The sequence below is a fragment of the Salvelinus alpinus genome, chromosome 35, assembly GCF_045679555.1.
Source record: "Salvelinus alpinus chromosome 35, SLU_Salpinus.1, whole genome shotgun sequence".
Taxonomy (NCBI): Eukaryota; Metazoa; Chordata; class Actinopteri; order Salmoniformes; family Salmonidae; genus Salvelinus; species Salvelinus alpinus.
In genome coordinates this window covers 15,010,284-15,028,308 of record NC_092120.1, presented here as the reverse complement: position 1 = coordinate 15,028,308, position 18,025 = coordinate 15,010,284, and the positions used below count along the sequence as shown (strand labels likewise).

Below are 18,025 nucleotides of genomic sequence, written 5' to 3'. Positions count from 1 at the left end.
ACTGTCTCCATATCAAGTCTATTTACCATCTATAATATCTAGCATCGACTAATTCACGTCATGATAGATACCATTAATATCACAAGAAATCACACACACACACAAATACATAGTTTGACGATGTATTCTGTTACCTCATTATATAATCAAATCTGTTCAGCAAAACAAACAATGCATATGCATAACAGTTACAGTTTTCACAAAATAAAATCAGTTTAGTAACTACCGCACACTTTTTTTAAAAACAATGTTTTAACAGCTTCTTTGGTTCAATCTTGAACTAAGTCTCAATAACAATGTCTGTTGGCTTAACATGGGGGGAGCTGATATGCCCCCCAGTAGGTATTCTCTCCCCCATACCTAAAACTATTATTCTCTGATGTTATCTCAAGGCTGAGACTGTTACCATGTTGGAGCTTTACCATCCTGGACATGAATACAGTGCCCCCTTTCTCTCCGTGATACACGACTTCACTCAGTCTCCTTTGCTGGGTCTTATTTTGAATGCCATTTTTGAACAGAGTCACCTTCCTCTTCCCCTCTCCTCCGGTGTGCCTAGTGAAGGTGACCTGGACATAGAAGTAGTAGAAGCCTTCAGATCTGATGTAGACAGAGTTGTCGCGGAGGACGAGGGAGCAAGAGCCACAGACGGGGACACTATGGTCATTCTCCCAAGATAATGTTCCTTCTCATGAGACAGAAGGAAAGAAAAGAAAAGAGAATAAAATAAAATATTAAAACGCTTTACATCATATAAATGGGTTAATATACACTACATGACCAAAAGTATGCTCGTCGAACATCTCATTCCAAAATCATGGGCATTAATATGGAGTTGGTCTCCCCTTTGCTGCTATAACAGCCTCCACTCTTGTGGGAAGGCTTTCCACTAGATGTTGGAACATTGCTGCGGGGACTTGCTTCCATTCAGCCACAAAAGCATTAGTGAGGTTGGGCACTGATGTTGGGCAATTAGGCCTGGCTCGCAGTTGGCGTTTCAATTCATCCCAAAGGTGTTCAATGGGGTTGAGGTCAGGGCTCTGTGCAGGCCATTCAAGTTCTTCCACACCGATCTTGACAAACCATTTCTGTATGTACCTCGCTTTGTGTACGTGGGGATTGTCATACTGAAACAGGCAGTTTGGAACTCGGAAGTGAGTGTTGCAACCAAGGACAGACTATTTTTTACACGCTACGCGCTTCAGCACTCAGTGGTCCCGTTCTGTGAGCTCGTGAGGCCTACCACTTTGTGGCTGAACCGTTGTTGCTCCTAGACGTTTCCACTTCACAATAACAGCACTTACAGTTGACCGGGGCAGCTCTAGCAGGGCAGAAATGTAACTAACTTGTTGAAAAGGTGGAATCCTATGACGGTGCCACGTTGAAAGACACTGAGCTCTTCCGTAAGGCCATTCTACTGTCAATGTTTGTCTATGGGAATTGCATGGCTGTGTGCTCAATTTTATACACCTGCCAGCAACGGTGTGGCTGAAATAGCTTGAATACTTTCCTTTTAAGGGGTGTCCACATACTTTTGTATATATAGTGTATGTTTGTGCATATATTTGAACAGACAGGTGGCAAAATATTGAATAACTATACTTTCAATACCCCTTTAAAACTCTGTATACAGTGCCTTCGGAAAGTACTCAGACCCGTTGACTTTTTCCACATTTTGTTACGTTACAGCCTTATTCATATTATTATAATTTTTTTCAGCAAGCTACTCACAATACCCCATAATGACAAAGCAAAAACAGAAATCTACAAACAGATACCTTATTTACATAAGTATTCAGACCCTTTGTTATGAGACTCGAAATTGAGCTCAGGTGCATCCTGTTTCCATTGATCATCCTTGAGATGTTTCTACAACTTGATTGGAGTCCACCTGTGGCAAATTAAATTGATTGGACATGATTTGAAAAGGCACACACCTGTCTATATAAGGTCCCACAGTTGACCGTGCATGTCAGAGCAAAAATCAAGCCATGAGGTCAAACTAATTGTCCGTACAGCTCAGAGACAGGATTGTGTCGAGGCATAGATCTGAGGAAGGGTACCAAATAATTTCTGCAGCATTTAAGGTTTCCAAGAACACAGTGGCCTCCATCATACTTAAATGGAAGAAGTTTGGAACCACCAAGACTCTTCCTAGTGCTGGCCACCCGGCCAAAATGAGCAATCAGGGGAGAAGGGCCTTGGTCAGGGATGTGACCAAGAACCCGATGGTCACTCTAACAGAGCTGTAGAGTTCCTCTGTGGAGATGGGAGAACCTTCCAGAAGGACAACCATCTCTGCAGCACTCCACCACATGACAGCCCACTTGGAGTTTGCCAAAAGGCACCTAAAGATTCTCAGACCATGAGAAACAAGATTCTCTGGTCTGATGAAAACAAGATTGAACTCTTTGGCTTGAATGGCAAGCATCATGTCTGGAAGAAACCTGGCACCATTCCTACGATGAAGCATGGTGGTGGCAGCATCATGCTGTGGGGATGTTTTTCAGCGGCAGGGACTGCAAGACCAGTCAGGATCGAGGAAAAGATGAATGGAGCAAAGTACAGAGAGATCCTTGATGAAAACCTGCTCAAGAGTGCTCAGGACCTCAGACTGGGGTGAAGGTTCACCTTCCAACAGGACAACGACCCTAAGCACACAGCCAAGACAACTCAAGAGTGGCTTTGGGACAAGTCTCTGAATGTCCAGCCAGAGCCCGGACTTGAACCCGATCGAACATCTCTGGAGAGACCTGAAAATAGCTGTGCAGCAACGCTCCCCATCCAACCTGACAGAGCTTGAGAGGATCTGCAGAGAAGGATGCACACACCCTGATTGTACAGCTACCATTTTAACCTTACATTAATACAAACTCCCCAAATGCAGGTGTGCCAAGATAATAGCGTCATACCCAGAAGACTCGATGCTGTAATCGTTGCAAAAGGTGCTTAAACAAAGTACTGAGTAAAGCGTCTGAATAATTATGTAAATGTGATATTATTTCCCCCAAAAATATTTTTGCATTGTCATTATGGGGTATAGTGTGTTGATTGATGGGGGGGAAAACAATGTAATACATTTTAGAATAAGGCTGTAACGTAAGAAAATGTGGGAAAAAATCAAGGGGTCTGAATACTTTCCAAAGGCACTGTACGTTGCAAAATTATAACGTATTTTCACAGACAGTAATTGTAGCATTGTGTTGGGGTTAGTGGATGCCCACATCTAAGCAGTTACAGTAGATGGGTTGATTGTGGGTCTTAAACCCCACTTCATAAAGGAGCAGACGGGGGACACAGCGCATGATGAGTGAAAAATTGGTGGAACTAAATCTACCTCATTCTGAGCACTCCCTGATTGTACAGCTACCATTTTAACCTTACATTAATACACCTACCCTCACAATAGTTTAATGAATAGATTGAATATTTGCATAATGTTTTCAATACATAAATATAATTTTCTGATGAATAAAGAGGCATAACATCTTGTTGATTAGAGACATACAATGTTGGACTGTGTAGTAATATGTTCTGCTCATGGTGAGTAAGCATGTTATACTGTATATCTTGGCCCTCCCACCCCTACGTGAGGGCAGCTCCCGCTCCAAGCTCTTCTCTGTCCTGGCACCCCAATTTTGGAACCAGCTCTCCCTTGAAGCTAGGTCAGGAGAGTACCTGCCCATCTTCCCGAAAACATCTGAAATCCTACCTCTTCAAACAGTATCTTAAATAATCCTCCTCCAAACAGACAAATAATGGCGCAGTACAACAGTGATGTGCAGAACGGCATCACGGAACGCACAACTTGTCGATCCTTGTCACAGATGGGCTATTGCAGCAAATGACAACACCGGGTTCCACTCCTATCAGCTAAAAACAAGAAGTTGCTCCAGTGGGCACACGATCACCAACACTTGACAACTGAGGAGTGGGAAAACATTGCCTGGTACGTGACAGCGAGTTCAGTTTACTTGAGTGGCCTGTGCAGTCCCCAGACCTCAACCCAATAGAGCATCTTTGGGATGAGATGGAACGGACTGTTCACAGCATGAATGTACCACCGTCCAATCTGCAGCAACTGCGTGATGCCATCGCGTCAGCATGGACCAACATCCCTGTGGAACGTTTCCGACACCTTGTAGAATGCCCCGAATAATTCAGGCTGTTCTGGAGGCAAAGGGGGGTCCAACCCGGTACTATATGGTGTACCTAATAAACTGACCGGTGAGTGTATTTTACAGACACATTCTCCATTGTATCATATAAATATTAGGTGTATCACAACCTAGGTGTCAAATGTGTTAGATCAGTTGTACAACCTGAGTGTGTACAGGGCCCTAGTCTTGTTTAGTGGAACTGACAAGTTCAGACAGACTGCAGAAGCTCCAATGTTAAGTCATGCATTCCATGAACTTAGGATGTAAAAAGCAAACTGCAACAAGCATGGAATGTTAGGCCCAAAAGTCCATACCTATAAACTAGGAAAGGAAGTGTTTAGCTTACCCATGGTCAGCTGGATATATGAGAGACAGGGAGCTGGAAAGCAAAAAAGCGGCCATTCATTTTCCTGTTTTGATCTATCTTGTAACGTTTACGTGTTACTCTCTGCTTGTGCAATCTTATAATGCCATCTTTCTCCAGAAAATGCACCATTGACCTGAATTCTATTGGACACAATGTATTGTTTAAACATTAGACATTCATTGATAATCAGAAATGGAAATAGCAATGCTTTACTTACCCTTTGATGAATGCAATTGAGCCAGAAAACTGCCGTCTGAAAAATATAAATAATATTTCAAGTCATTGTCATATATATATATATATATATATATATATATATATATATATATATATATATACAGTGGGGAGAACAAGTATTTGATACACTGCCGATTTTGCAGGTTTTCCTACTTACAAAGCATGTAGAGGTCTGTAATTTTTATCATAGGTACACTTCAACTGTGAGAGACGGAATCTAAAACAAAAATCCAGAAAATCACATTGTATGATTTTTAAATAATTAATTTGCATTTTATTGCATGACATAAGTATTTGATCACCTACCAACCAGTAAGAATTCCGGCTCTCACAGACCTGTTAGTTTTTCTTTAAGAAGCCCTCCTGTTCTCCACTCATTACCTGTATTAACTGCACCTGTTTGAACTCGTTACCTGTATAAAAGACACCTGTCCACACACTCAATCAAACAGATTCCAACCTCTCCACAATGGCCAAGACCAGAGAGCTGTGTAAGGACATCAGGGATAAAATTGTAGACCTGCACAAGGCTGGGATGGGCTACAGGACAATAGGCAAGCAGCTTGGTGAGAAGGAAACAACTGTTGGCGCAATTATTAGAAAATGGAAGAAGTTCAAGATGACGGTCAATCACCCTCGGTCTGGGGCTCCATGCAAGATTTCACCTCGTGGGGCATCAATGATCATGAGGAAGGTGAGGGATCAGCCCAGAACTACACGGCAGGACCTGGTCAATGACCTGAAGAGAGCTGGGACCACAGTCTCAAAGAAAACCATTAGTAACACACTACGCCGTCATGGATTAAAATCCTGCAGCGCACGCAAGGTCCCCCTGCTTAAGCCAGTGCATGTCCAGGCCTGTCTGAAGTTTGCCAATGACCATCTGGATGATCCAGAGGAGGAATGGGAGAAGGTCATGTGGTCTGATGAGACAAAAATAGAGCTTTTTGGTCTAACTCCACTCGCCGTGTTTGGAGGAAGAAGAAGTATGAGTACAACCCCAAGAACACCATCCCAACCGTGAAGCATGGAGGTGGAAACATCATTCTTTGGGGATGCTTTTCTGCAAAGGGGACAGGACGACTGCACCGTATTGAGGGGAGGATGGATGGGGCCATGTATCGCGAGATCTTGGCCAACAACCTCCTTCCCTCAGTAAGAGCATTGAAGATGGGTCGTGGCTGGGTCTTCCAGCATGACAACGACACAAAGCACACAGCCATGGCAACTAAGGAGTGGCTCCGTAAGAAGCATCTCAAGGTCCTGGAGTGGCCTAGCCAGTCTCCAGACCTGAACCCAATAGAAAATCTTTGGAGGGAGCTGAAACTCCGTATTGCCCAGCGACAGCCCCGAAACCTGAAGGATCTGGAGAAGATCTGTAGGGAGGAGTGGGCCAAAATCCCTGCTGCAGTGTGTGCAAACCTAGTCAAGAACTACAGGAAACGTATGATCTCTGTAATTGCAAACAAAGGTTTCTGTACCAAGTATTAAGTTCTGCTTTTCTGATGTATCAAATACTTATGTCATGCAATAAAATGCAAATGAATTACTTAAAAATCATACAATGTGATTTTCTGGATTTTTGTTTTAGATTCCGTCTCTCATAGTTGAAGTGTACCTATGATAGAAATTACAGACCTCTACATGCTTTGTAAGTAGGAAAACCTGCAAAATCGGCAGTGTATCAAATACTTGTTCTCCCCACTGTATATATATATATATTTTTTTAAATCTCAGCCCCTGTCCCCGCAGGAGGCCTTTTGCCTTTTGGTAGGCCGTCATTGTAAATAAGAATTTGTTCTTAACTGACTTGCCTATTTAAAAAATATATATAATAATAATACTGTTGTAGAATGTCTAATATGGGATAGGAAATATATAACAGTGCCTTGGTCAATATAATGACATACAGAACAGAAAAAAACTATTAATGTCAGTATGTGTAACCCAGTACAACTTACTTGTAGGGTGCTGGTTTTCCTCCTTTGATTCAGGTAAATTACTCTTGGAGAGAGAAATTACATAGTGACACCTTGAGATCACCATCAGTCTACCCTTATGTATGATCATCATCATATCTGAGTCTAGCTATCACTGATGATAATTGGACATACCTTGCCAGGTGAGCTTATTTGCACTGTTGTGAGAACTGCGACCATAATCCCCAATGCGACTGTGAGAAACCCGCACCACACATGGAGCAGCAGGTATCTGGAGGTGTGCTGTTGGCTCTTCATCCTCTGAAAAACACACACGTACCACAAACCACTGAGAGCCGTCCCAATTCACTCCCTTCCACTTCCCATCGGCCCTAATCCTTATCTAATCCTAAATGTGCAGATCTGAAGGGTCTAGAATAGATATAAGCAGGCGGGTTGTAGATCTTCCACCATAGGCTACTGTTTGAGTCTGAGCACCTCAACATTAGTCAATAGGCTGCCTTCTGAATAACATTTAGTTTAGATTTTACCCCACTGACCAACTAAATGCCATGCTTAAAGAATGTGATCATAAGAAGGAGATTATGTTCATGGGCGAATTCAATGTAAACTGGGAAAACAAAACTTGTAGGAAAAATCTCAAAGAGATCACAGATTATTTCAACCTGGCTCAAATAATACAAGGTCCAACCAGAGTAACAGTCATCCCAGACTCAAATTGATCTGGTGTTTACTAACAGACCTGATTGAATAATTAAGTCCAGTAACTTACTAACTGGCATATCTGACCACAATGTTACATTGGTGGTTAGAAAGATCACTAAAAAGAGATTTAAGAACCATATTAATGTGTAACAGTACAATAAAAAAAATCTGAAAAGTGAGCAGAGAAACTACGATGTAGCTATAAGTCAAATGGACTAGTCTGATCTGTTAAGCAATGAAGACCCAGAGTCTGGATACAGAACATTTCTGTCAGCTATTGACAACGTGGATACCTCTTTTACTAGGAAATGTCAACGTAAGCCAAGACGAAAAACCTCTCTACCATGGCTCAACGAGGACCTCTGGAGGCAGATGAGAGAACGTGATATTTCCTTGAAAAAAGCACTGAATTCTGGTAAGAATGATGGCAGATGTATATTTGCATCACTGAGAAATAAGGTAATTAAGAATATAAAAAAGCTGTGTTCTTTCTTAGAGTGATCAATGAAGCAAAAGAAAATGGCAAAGTGATTTGGGAAAATCTCAACAAACTAACAGGGAGAGGAGCTGAAAAGTCCAAAAAACATCCTGAATTAAAGGTTAATGGGATTCTAATTCAAGACTCCAATTTCATATCCACCACCTTTAACAATGTTTTTGTTGACTCTGTCAGGGAACTGGCTCAAAAATGTTCAACCAAGACCACAGTTCTCACTCCCATAGATAATAATAAACCAATATTCAGAATTCCTGAAATCCCAGCATCAGCAGTGGACAGTATTATTAGCTTCTTCAGGAGCTCTAGAACAAAATATGTATTTGGTCTAGACACTGTATTCCTGAACAGACAAAAATTCTCTGATTGCCCCTATTGTATATCTAGTGAATCTGTCCATCAAATATGGGCTCTTCCCCAATGCTTGGAAGTCTGCTGCAGTGATACCTATTTTAAAATCTGGTGACCCAACACTGGTGGAAAATTACCGACCTATAAGCATCCTTCCAGTGCTATCAAAAGTAGCTGAAAGATGGCTGATAATCTGACTGATCACCTCATTCAGGGGAACTCCATACATCAAATGCAATTTGGATTCAGAACTAACCATTCCACCGAAACAGACAATTGCTATTTTCTGGAGTGCATTAAATCTAAACTGGACATAGGTGGTGATGCAGGCAAGAATTGCAGGCAAGAATTATCGACAAGACTGTTTGTATTTACTTCTCTAATAAATCCATTAATTTTTCCCAACGAGCTGTTCTTGTTAATGGGGAGAATCTGAAAGCTGTGTCTAACTTCAGGTATCTTGGTGTCCAACTTGACATTTAAGAAACATGTGAAGAAGGTGGTTAACACGGTTAAGTTTGGATTATACAATTTAGTTTAAAAGACATTTCCTTCCTCTGGAGGCCGCCAAACTATATATGCATGCTATGATGTTCTCACATCTGAGACATTGCCTCACATGCTGGTCACAAACAGGAGCTACTATTCTGAAACCAATTGAATTTCTCTACAAACACTTAAGATTTTTGATAACAAACCAAACAGTTACCACCATTGTTATATCATTTACAAACATAATTTATTTAGTCTGGATAGCTTTAAGCAGTATTGGAGTTTAGCCCGTTTGGGAAGAAAAAGTATGTGAACCCTATAGAATTACCTGGATTTCTGCATAAATTGGCCATAAAATTGTATCTGATCTTGATCTAAATCACAACAATAGACAAACGCAGTCTGCTTAAACTAATAACACACAAACAATCATAATTTTCCATCTCTTTATTGATCACACCGTTTAAATATTCACAGTGCAGGTTGGAAAAAGTATGTGAACATTTGGATTTAATAACAGGTTGACCCTCCTTTGGCATCAATAACCTCAAACAAACGTTTTCTGTAGTTGCGGATCAGACCTGCACAACGGTCAGGAGGAATTTTGGACCATTCCTCTTTACAAAACTGTTTCAGTTCCACAATATTCTTGGGATGTCTGGTGTGAACTGCTCTCTTGAGGTCATGCCACAGCATCTCAATTGGGTTGAGGTCAGGACTGACTAGGCCACTCTAGAAGGCGTATTTTCTTCTGTTTAAGCCATTCTGTTGTTGATTTACATCTGTCTAATGGGTTGTTGTCCTGTTGCATCACCTAACTTCTGTTGAGCTTCAATTGGTGGACAGATAGCCTTACATTCTCCTGCAAAATGTCTTGATGAACTTGGGAATTCATTTTTCTGTCGATGATAGCAAGCTGACCAGGCCCTGAGGCAGCAAAGCAGCCCCAAACCATGATGCTCCCTCCACCATGGTTTACAATTGGGATGAGGTTTTGATGTTGGTGTGCTGTGCCTTTTCATTCTCCACACATAGTGTTGTGTGTTCCTTCCAAACAACACAACTTTAGTTTCATCTGCCCACAGAGTATTTTGCCAGTAGCGCTGCGGAACATCCAGGTGCTCTATTGCGAACTTCAGAAGTGCCGCAATGTTTATTTTTTTTACAGCAGTGGCTTCTTCCATGGTGTCCTCCCATGAACACCAAGTCTACCATTTACATATTGTAGACTTGTCAGCAACGATGTTAGCATCTTCCAAAGATTTCTGTAAGTCTTTAGCTGACACTCTAGAATTCTTCTTAACCTCATTGAGCATTCTGCCCTGTGCTCTTGCAGTCGTCTTTGCAGGACGGCGACTCCTAGGGAGAGTAGCAACAGTGCTGAACTTTCTCCATTTATAGACAATTTGTCTGACCGTGGACTGATGAACATCAAGGCTTTTAGAGATACTTTTGTAACCATTTCCTGCAAGTCAACAAATCGTAATCTTAGGTCTTCTGAGATCTCTTTTGTTTGAGGCATGGTTCACATCAGGCAATGCTTCTTGTGAATAGCAAAAATGTTTTTTTATAGGGCAAGGCAGCTCTAACCAACATCTCCAATCTCGTCTCATTGATTGGACTCCAGGTTAGCTGACTCCTGACTACAATTAGCTTTTGGAAGTCATTAGCCTAGGGGTTCACATACTTTTTCCAACCTACACTGTGAATGTTTAAATTATGCATTCAATACAGACAAGAAAAATACAATAATTTGTGTGTTATTAGTTTAAGTACACTGTGTTTGTCTATTGTTGTGACTTAGATGAAGATCAGATCAAATTTTATGTAAAATTTATGCAGAAATCCAGGTAATTCCAAAGAGTTCACATACTTTTTCTTGTAGATGCAAGCCTAGAGCTGCCGCTTTCAAGGAGCTAGAACGGCCGCTTTCAAGGAACGGGACTCTAACCCGGAAGCTTATTAGAAATCCTGCTACGCCCTCCGACGAACCATCAAACAGGCAAAGTGTGTCACGTTCCTGACCTGTTTTCTGTTTAGTTTTGTGTGTTAGTTGGTCAGGACGTGAGTTTGGGTGGGCATTCTATGTTATCTGTTTCTATGTTGGTTTAGGGTTGCCTGGTATGGCTCTCAATTGGAGGCAGGTGTTTGGCGTTCCTCTAATTGAGAGTCATATTTAGGTAGGCTGTTCACAGTGTTTGTTTGTGGGTGGTTGTCTCCTGTGTCAGTGTTTGTCGCACCATACGGGACTGTTACGGTTTGTTCATTTCATGTAGGCTATTTTTCCCTGTTCGTGCGTTCTCGTGTTTATGTATGTTCGTCGTTCAGGTCTGTCTACTTTCGTTTTGTTATTTTGTATCATTATCAAGTATAGTTCGTTTTCGTCTTGTCTTTAATAAATATTATGTGTTCACAACCCGCTGCGCCTTGGTTCCCTCACTACTCCTCCTCTTCTTATGAAGAGAGAGAGGAACGCCGTTACAGAACCACCCACCAATCCAGAGCCAAGCAGCGGTGTAAACGGAGTAAGGGACAGCGCAAGAAGGAGGAATGGACTTGGGACGATGTATTGGACGGTAAAGGTTGCTACACATGGGAGGAGATCCTGGCTGGAAGGGATCGCCTCCCATGGGAACAGGTGGAGGCACTGAGGAGAACAGAGGCAACCGGAGAAGGGAACCGGCGTTATGAGGGGACGCGTCTTGCACGGAAGCCCGAAAAGCCCGTGAGTAACTCCCAAAAATTTCTTGGGGGGGGGCTAAGGGGTTGTGGGCCAAGGGCAGGTAGGAGACCTGCGCCCACTTCCCAGGCTAACCGTGGAGAGCGGGAGTACGGGCAGACACCGTGTTACGCAGTAGAGCGCACGGTGTCTCCTGTACGTGTGCATAGCCCGGTGCGGGTTATTCCACCTCCCCGCACTGGTAGGGCTAGATTGGGCATTGAGCCAGGTGTCATGAGGCCGGCTCAACGCGTCTGGTCTCCAGTGCGTCTCCTCGGGCCGGCATACATGGCACCTGCCTTACGCATGGTTTCCCCGGTTCGCCTACACAGCCCGGTGCGGGTTATTCCACCTCCCCGCACTAGGTGGGCGACCGGGAGCATTCAACCAGGTAAGGTTGGGCAGGCTCAATGCTCAAGAGAGCCAGTACGCCTGCACGGTCCGGTATTTCCGGCGCCACCTCCCCGCCCCAGCCTAGTACCTACAGTGCCTACACTACGCACTAGGCTACCAGTGCATTTCCAGAGCCCTGTTCCTCCTCCACGCACTCTCCCTATAGTGCGTGTATCCAGTTCGGTGCCTCCAGTTCCGGCCCCACGCACTAAGCCACCTGTGCGTCTCCTAAGTCCTGTACACACTGTCACTTCTCCCCGTACTAGTCCTGAGGTGCGTGCCCTCAGCCCGGTGCCACCAGTGCCGGTACCACGCACCAGGTATAGAGTACGCTTTGAGAGTTCAGTGTGCCCTGTCCCTGCTCCCCGCACTAGTATGAAGGTGCGTGTCCTTAGCCCCGTGCCTCCAGTTCCGGCACCACGCACCAGGTCTACAGTGCGCCTTATCCGGCCAGAGCCATCCGTCTCCCCAGTGCTATCTGAGCCATCCGTCTCCCCAGCGCCATCTGAGCCATCCGTCTCCCCAGCGCCATCTGAGCCATCCGTCTCCCCAGCGCCATCTGAGCCATCCGTCTCCCCAGCGCCATCTGAGCCATCCGTCTCCCCAGCGCCATCTGAGCCATCCGTCTCCCCAGCGCCGTCTGAGCCATCCGTCTCCCCAGCGCCATCTGAGCCATCCGTCTCCCCAGCGCCGTCTGAGCCGCCCGTCTGCCATGAGCCTGCAAAGCCGCCCGTCTGCCATGAGCCTGCAAAGCCGCCCGTCTGCCATGAGCCTACAGAGCCGTCCGCCAGACAGGAGCCGCTAGAGCCGCCCGCCAGACAGGAGCCGCTAGAGCCGCCCGCCAGACAGGAGCCGCTAGAGCCGTCCGTCAGACAGGGTCCGCCAGAGCCGCCAACCAGACAGGATCTGCCAGAGCCGCCAACCAGACAGGATCTGCCAGAGCCGCCAGCCAGACAGGATCTGCCAGAGCCGCCAGCCAGACAGGATCTGCCAGAGCCGCCAGCCAGACAGGATCTGCCAGAGCCGCCAGCCAGACAGGATCTGCCAGAGCCGTCAGCGAGCCATGAGCAGCCAGAGCCGTCAGCGAGCCATGAGCAGCCAGAGCCGTCAGAGAGCCATGAGCAGCCAGAGCCGTCAGAGAGCCATGAGCAGCCAGAGCCGTCAGAGAGCCATGAGCAGCCAGAGCCGTCAGAGAGCCATGAGCAGCCAGAGCCATCAGAGAGCCATGAGCAGCCAGAGCCGTCAGCCAGCCATGAGCGTCCAGAGCCGTCAGCCAGCCATGAGCGTCCAGAGCCGTCAGCCTGCCATGAGCGTCCAGAGCCGTCAGCCTGCCATGAGCGTCCAGAGCCGTCAGCCTGCCATGAGCGTCCAGAGCCGTCAGCCTGCCATGAGCGTCCAGAGCCGTCAAGCTGCCATGAGCGTCCAGAGCCGTCAAGCTGCCATGAGCGTCCAGAGCCGTCAAGCTGCCATGAGCGTCCAGAGCCGTCAGCCTGCCATGAGCGTCCAGAGCCGTCAGCCTGCCATGAGCGTCCAGAGCCGTCAGCCTGCCATGAGCGTCCAGAGCCGTCAGCCTGCCATGAGCGCCCAGAGCCGTCAGTCAGCCATGAGCTGTCCCTCAGCCAGAAGCGGCTAGTAATTCAGAACTGCCCCTCAGTCCAGAGCTGTCTCTCTGTCCGGAGCTGCCCTTCAGTCCGGAGTTGCCCCTCTATCCTGAGCTACCTCTTTATCCTGAGCTACCTCTCTCTCCTAAGCTATCCCTCTGTCCTGAGCTATCCCTATGTCCTGAGCTACCTTGTCCCAGAGCTGTCCTTGATTCTGGTGTTGCCCCTAAATTTAGGTGGGGTTATTTGGAGGGTGGTCATTGTGGGGAGGCTACGGAAGCGGGGATTGAATATGGTGGGGTGGGAACCACGCCCGGAGCCTAAGCCACCACCGTGGTCTGATGCCCACCCAGACCCTCCCCTGGACTTTTTGGTGATGCGTTCGGAGTACGCATCTTGAGGGGGGGGTTATGTCACGTTCCTGACCTGTTTTCTGTTTAGTTTTGTGTGTTAGTTGGTCAGGACGTGAGTTTGGGTGGGCATTCTATGTTATCTGTTTCTATGTTGGTTTAGGGTTGCCTGGTATGGCTCTCAATTGGAGGCAGGTGTTTGGCGTTCCTCTAATTGAGAGTCATATTTAGGTAGGCTGTTCACAGTGTTTGTTTGTGGGTGGTTGTCTCCTGTGTCAGTGTTTGTCGCACCATACGGGACTGTTACGGTTTGTTCATTTCATGTAGGCTATTTTTCCCTGTTCGTGCGTTCTCGTGTTTATGTATGTTCGTCGTTCAGGTCTGTCTACTTTCGTTTTGTTATTTTGTATCATTATCAAGTATAGTTCGTTTTCGTCTTGTCTTTAATAAATATTATGTGTTCACAACCCGCTGCGCCTTGGTTCCCTCACTACTCCTCCTCTTCTTATGAAGAGAGAGAGGAACGCCGTTACAAAGTGTCAATACAGGACTAAGATCGAGTCGTACTACACCGGCTCTGACGCTCGTCGGATGTCGCAGGGCCTGCAAACCATTAGACTACAAAGGGAAGCACAGCCGAGAGCTGCCCAGTGACACGAGCCTACCAAACGAGCTAAACTACTTCTATGCTCGCTTCGAGGCAAATAACACTGAAACATGCATGAGAGCACCAGCTATACCGGAAGACTGTGTGATCCCGCTCTCCGCAGCCGATGTGAGTAAGACCTTTAGACAGGTCAACATTCACAAGGCCAGAGGGCCAGACGGATTACCAGGACGTGTACTGCGAGCATGCGCTGACCAACTAGCAAGTGTCTTCACTGACATTTTCAACCTCTCTTTGTCCGAGTCTGTAATACCAACATGTTTTAAGCAGACCACCATAGTGCCTGTGTCCAAGAACACTATGGTAACCTGCCTAAATGACTACCGACCCGTAGCACTCACATCTGTAGCCATGAAGTGCTTTGAAAGGCTGGTCATGGCTCACATCAACACCATCATCCCAGAAACCATAGACCCACTCCAATTTGCATACCGCCCCAACAGATCCACAGATGATGCAGTCTCTATTGCACTCCACACTGCCCTTTCCCACCTGGACAAAAAGAACACCTATGTGAGAATGCTGTTCATTGACTACAGCTCAGCGATCAACACCATAGTGCCCTCAAAGCTCATCAATAAGCTAAGGACCCTGGGACTAAACACCTCCCTCTGCAACTGGATTCTGGACTTCCTGACGGGCCACCCCCAGGTGGTAAGTGTAGGTAACAACACATCTGCCACGCCGATCCTCAACACAGGGGCCCCTCAGGGGTGCATGCTCAGCCCCCTCCTGTACTCCCTGTTCACTCATGACTGCACGGCCAGGCACGACTCATTCAATTTGCCGATGACACAACAGTGGTAGGCCTGATCACCGACAACAACGAGACAGCCTATAGGGAGGAGGTCAGAGACCTGGCCGTGTGGTGCCAGGACAACAACCTCTCCCTCAACGTGATCAAGACTAAGGAGATGATTGTGGACTACAGGAAAAAGAGGACCGAGCACGCCCCCATTCTCATCGACTGGGCTGCAGTGGAGCAGGTTGAGAGCTTCAAGTTCCTTGGCGTGTACACATCACCAACAAACGAATATGGTCCAAGCACACCATGACAGTCGTGAAGCGGGCACGACAAAACCTATTCCCCCTCAGGAGACTGAAAAGATTTGGCATGGGTCCTCAGATCCTCAAAAGGTTCTACAGCTGCACCATCGAGAGCATCCTGACTGGTTGCATCACTGCCTGGTATGGCAACTGCTCGGCCTCCAACCGCAAGGCACTAAAGAGGGTAGTGCGAACGCCCCAGTACATCACTGGGGCCAAGCTTCCTGCCATCCAGAACCTCTATACCAGGCGGTGTCAGAGGAAGGCCCTGAAAATTGTCAAAGACTCCAGCCACCCTAGTCATAGACTGTTCTCTCTGCTACCACACAGCAAGCGGTAACCGGAGCGCCAATTCTAGGTCCAAGAGGCTTCTAAACAGCTTCTACCCCAATCCATAAGATTCCTGAACATCTCGTCAAATGGCTACCCAGACTATTCACATTGCCCCCCTTCCTCCCCTCTCCACACCACTGCCACTCTCTGTTGTCATCTATGCATAGTCACTTTAATTAATTCTACCTACATGTACATACTACCTCAACTAACCAGTGCACATTGACTCTGTACCGGCACCCCCCTGTATACATCGCTATTTTTTACTGCTAAAATAATGTATTTATTTTTTACTCAAATTTGATTTGATTTGGAAGCATTGTCTTTAAGTTCCTACATGGTCTTGCCCCTTCACCCCTATGCCGGCATATCATGCTCAAGGAAAGCACCTCCAGGATAACAGGGCAGTAACTAGAGGGGATTGCTTTGTCCCTTTTCGACACAGTAAAATCGGTCAATCGGCCTTCTCTGTTAGGGCTACAATATACTGGAATGCAATGCCCATGGACTTGAGAAGCTGCACTGATTATTGTACTTTTACATTTGAATTGAAAACATGGCTAAAAATCTATCCAAACCTGTACACATGAGTTATCTGTGGTTCCTCATATGTAAGACGACAGCTGATGACAGTGTTGTTGTTGTCGTTAGAATGATATATTATTGGATGTAATGTATTTGTATTTTGTATTGTTTTAGTGTGTATGTGTATTGTGACTGTGTAATTGTCCTTAGCTGTCCTGGGACTATGGGTGCAAATGATCTTTTGGCTAACCCCGGCACATTTACATGGATGTTGCATTATAGTAATATTGATGTTGATTAATGTGCATTGTCCCCTATAAATAAATAAAACAAACAAACTCTGGGATTTCACCTATACAGGTTATTCCCCTCTTGAACTACAATGCTGCCCTATGTGCAGTATGGTTTGCTACTTGTATTGGCTTAAACAATAACACCAGTGGCTGTAAATGTGATATCTGAACTCACTACCAGAGAAATACAATAAAATAATTTGTAGTAAACATGCAGAGAGTGGTATGTACTGTGTGACTGTGATAAGACATTACGGCTGTCACGCAGTGTACTTTCCGGTATGTTCAGAATGACATGATTGCAATAGTCAAGATAATAATAATAATAATTTGGGGGGTGCTTATATTTGTCCTGTTACACACTTGTACAAGATACAAGTAATTGTGAAGGTATGCATAGTGAGTGAGAGAACGTTCTGGCAAGGATCAATTTGACTGCATTACCTGTCATATGGTATAGGACATGAGACTGGGTCCATTCTATTGGAGTCTCATTATTGAAAATACCACTAAATATTCATACAACATCCACCGTTTTTGGACCAAATATAACTGTAGAGCCATTAGACTATTACTGTGTGATGATAAATCAGACATTACTGTTATCACCAAGTGATTTTACATTGTGTCACATTTTCCTCATTGAAACATCCTATAATTAAGTCTAAGATTAGGAATTTCACATTATGAAAAAGTATTGCAAATACAATGGTCCACTGTCCACAATTCTGTGTTACTACAATTTACATATACATCATTTATAAATGAGTAGCTTGATATGAATAAAATGAAACACAATGACCAGGATCTCAACTCACCTAGCGTGTCTTGTAGTGTCCTTGTACAAACAAATTTGTCTGTTGCATACCATGCTGCATTTCAGAGACATGTTCATTAGACAGGGTTTCGCCCCTTTTTCACTTGAGTTGAGGCTCGATGCGATGGAGTTTTTTCTTCACTGTGAGTTGTGGTTGGAAATAAAGGAGGGAGTGAAAGCAAAGCATCATGGACTAAACAACCACCTCAAAGTCTAGGTTGACTTTGGTCACATTGACCCTGGGACTGGTAAATTAGCAACTGATGACGTCATATTCTTCTATGAAAATGTATTTTAGCCTGGTCCAAGATCTGTTTATGCTTATGCCTACTCCATTATCAAGCCAGGCATGACAATTCCATAAGGAGTTGGCAAAAGAGCCAGGCTATGATTTATTTGATTTCCCTTCTGCGTTTATAACATGTTTTTTTTGTTATGACAACAAATTTTTTATTTAAATAATCAATAAACCCAGGTATTTTATCTATGATTTTATGAAATACTGTAGATAAAGTACAGTTGTAAAGTAACT

At 45.1% G+C, this 18,025-nt stretch overlaps 1 protein-coding gene across 3 annotated transcripts; it reads right to left on the bottom strand.

The window, feature by feature from the left end:
- Positions 1-108: 108 nt before the first annotated feature.
- LOC139564189 (uncharacterized) lies at positions 109-17,671 on the bottom strand. 3 transcript variants are annotated; one of them, XM_071383453.1, is made up of 6 exons: positions 17,495-17,671; positions 6,879-7,004; positions 6,726-6,768; positions 4,745-4,780; positions 4,507-4,539; positions 109-688 (listed from the first exon to the last, which is right to left on the bottom strand). In XM_071383453.1, exons 2-6 carry the CDS (start codon positions 6,999-7,001, stop codon positions 309-311), a joined length of 615 nt encoding a protein of 204 aa, XP_071239554.1. In that variant the 5' UTR covers positions 7,002-7,004; positions 17,495-17,671; the 3' UTR covers positions 109-308. The 3 variants fall into 3 exon arrangements, with proteins under 3 accessions (XP_071239554.1, XP_071239555.1, XP_071239556.1); XM_071383454.1 differs by having other exon boundaries at positions 109-685; XM_071383455.1 differs by lacking the exon at positions 4,507-4,539 and having other exon boundaries at positions 109-685.
- Positions 17,672-18,025: the final 354 nt, after the last annotated feature.

What these genes read in the sequence shown, in the direction of transcription:
- LOC139564189 (XM_071383453.1), bottom strand. Translation starts at nt 7,001, where the DNA reads ATGAAGAGCCAACAGCACACCTCCAGATACCTGCTGCTCCATGTGTGG. An exon ending in AAATAAGCTCACCTGGCAAG is followed by an intron (nt 6,769 to 6,878) that starts GTATGTCCAATT and finishes TCTCTCTCCAAG; the next exon opens with AGTAATTTACCTGAATCAAA. An exon ending in GGAAAACCAGCACCCTACAA is followed by an intron (nt 4,781 to 6,725) that starts GTAAGTTGTACT and finishes TATATTTTTCAG; the next exon opens with ACGGCAGTTTTCTGGCTCAA.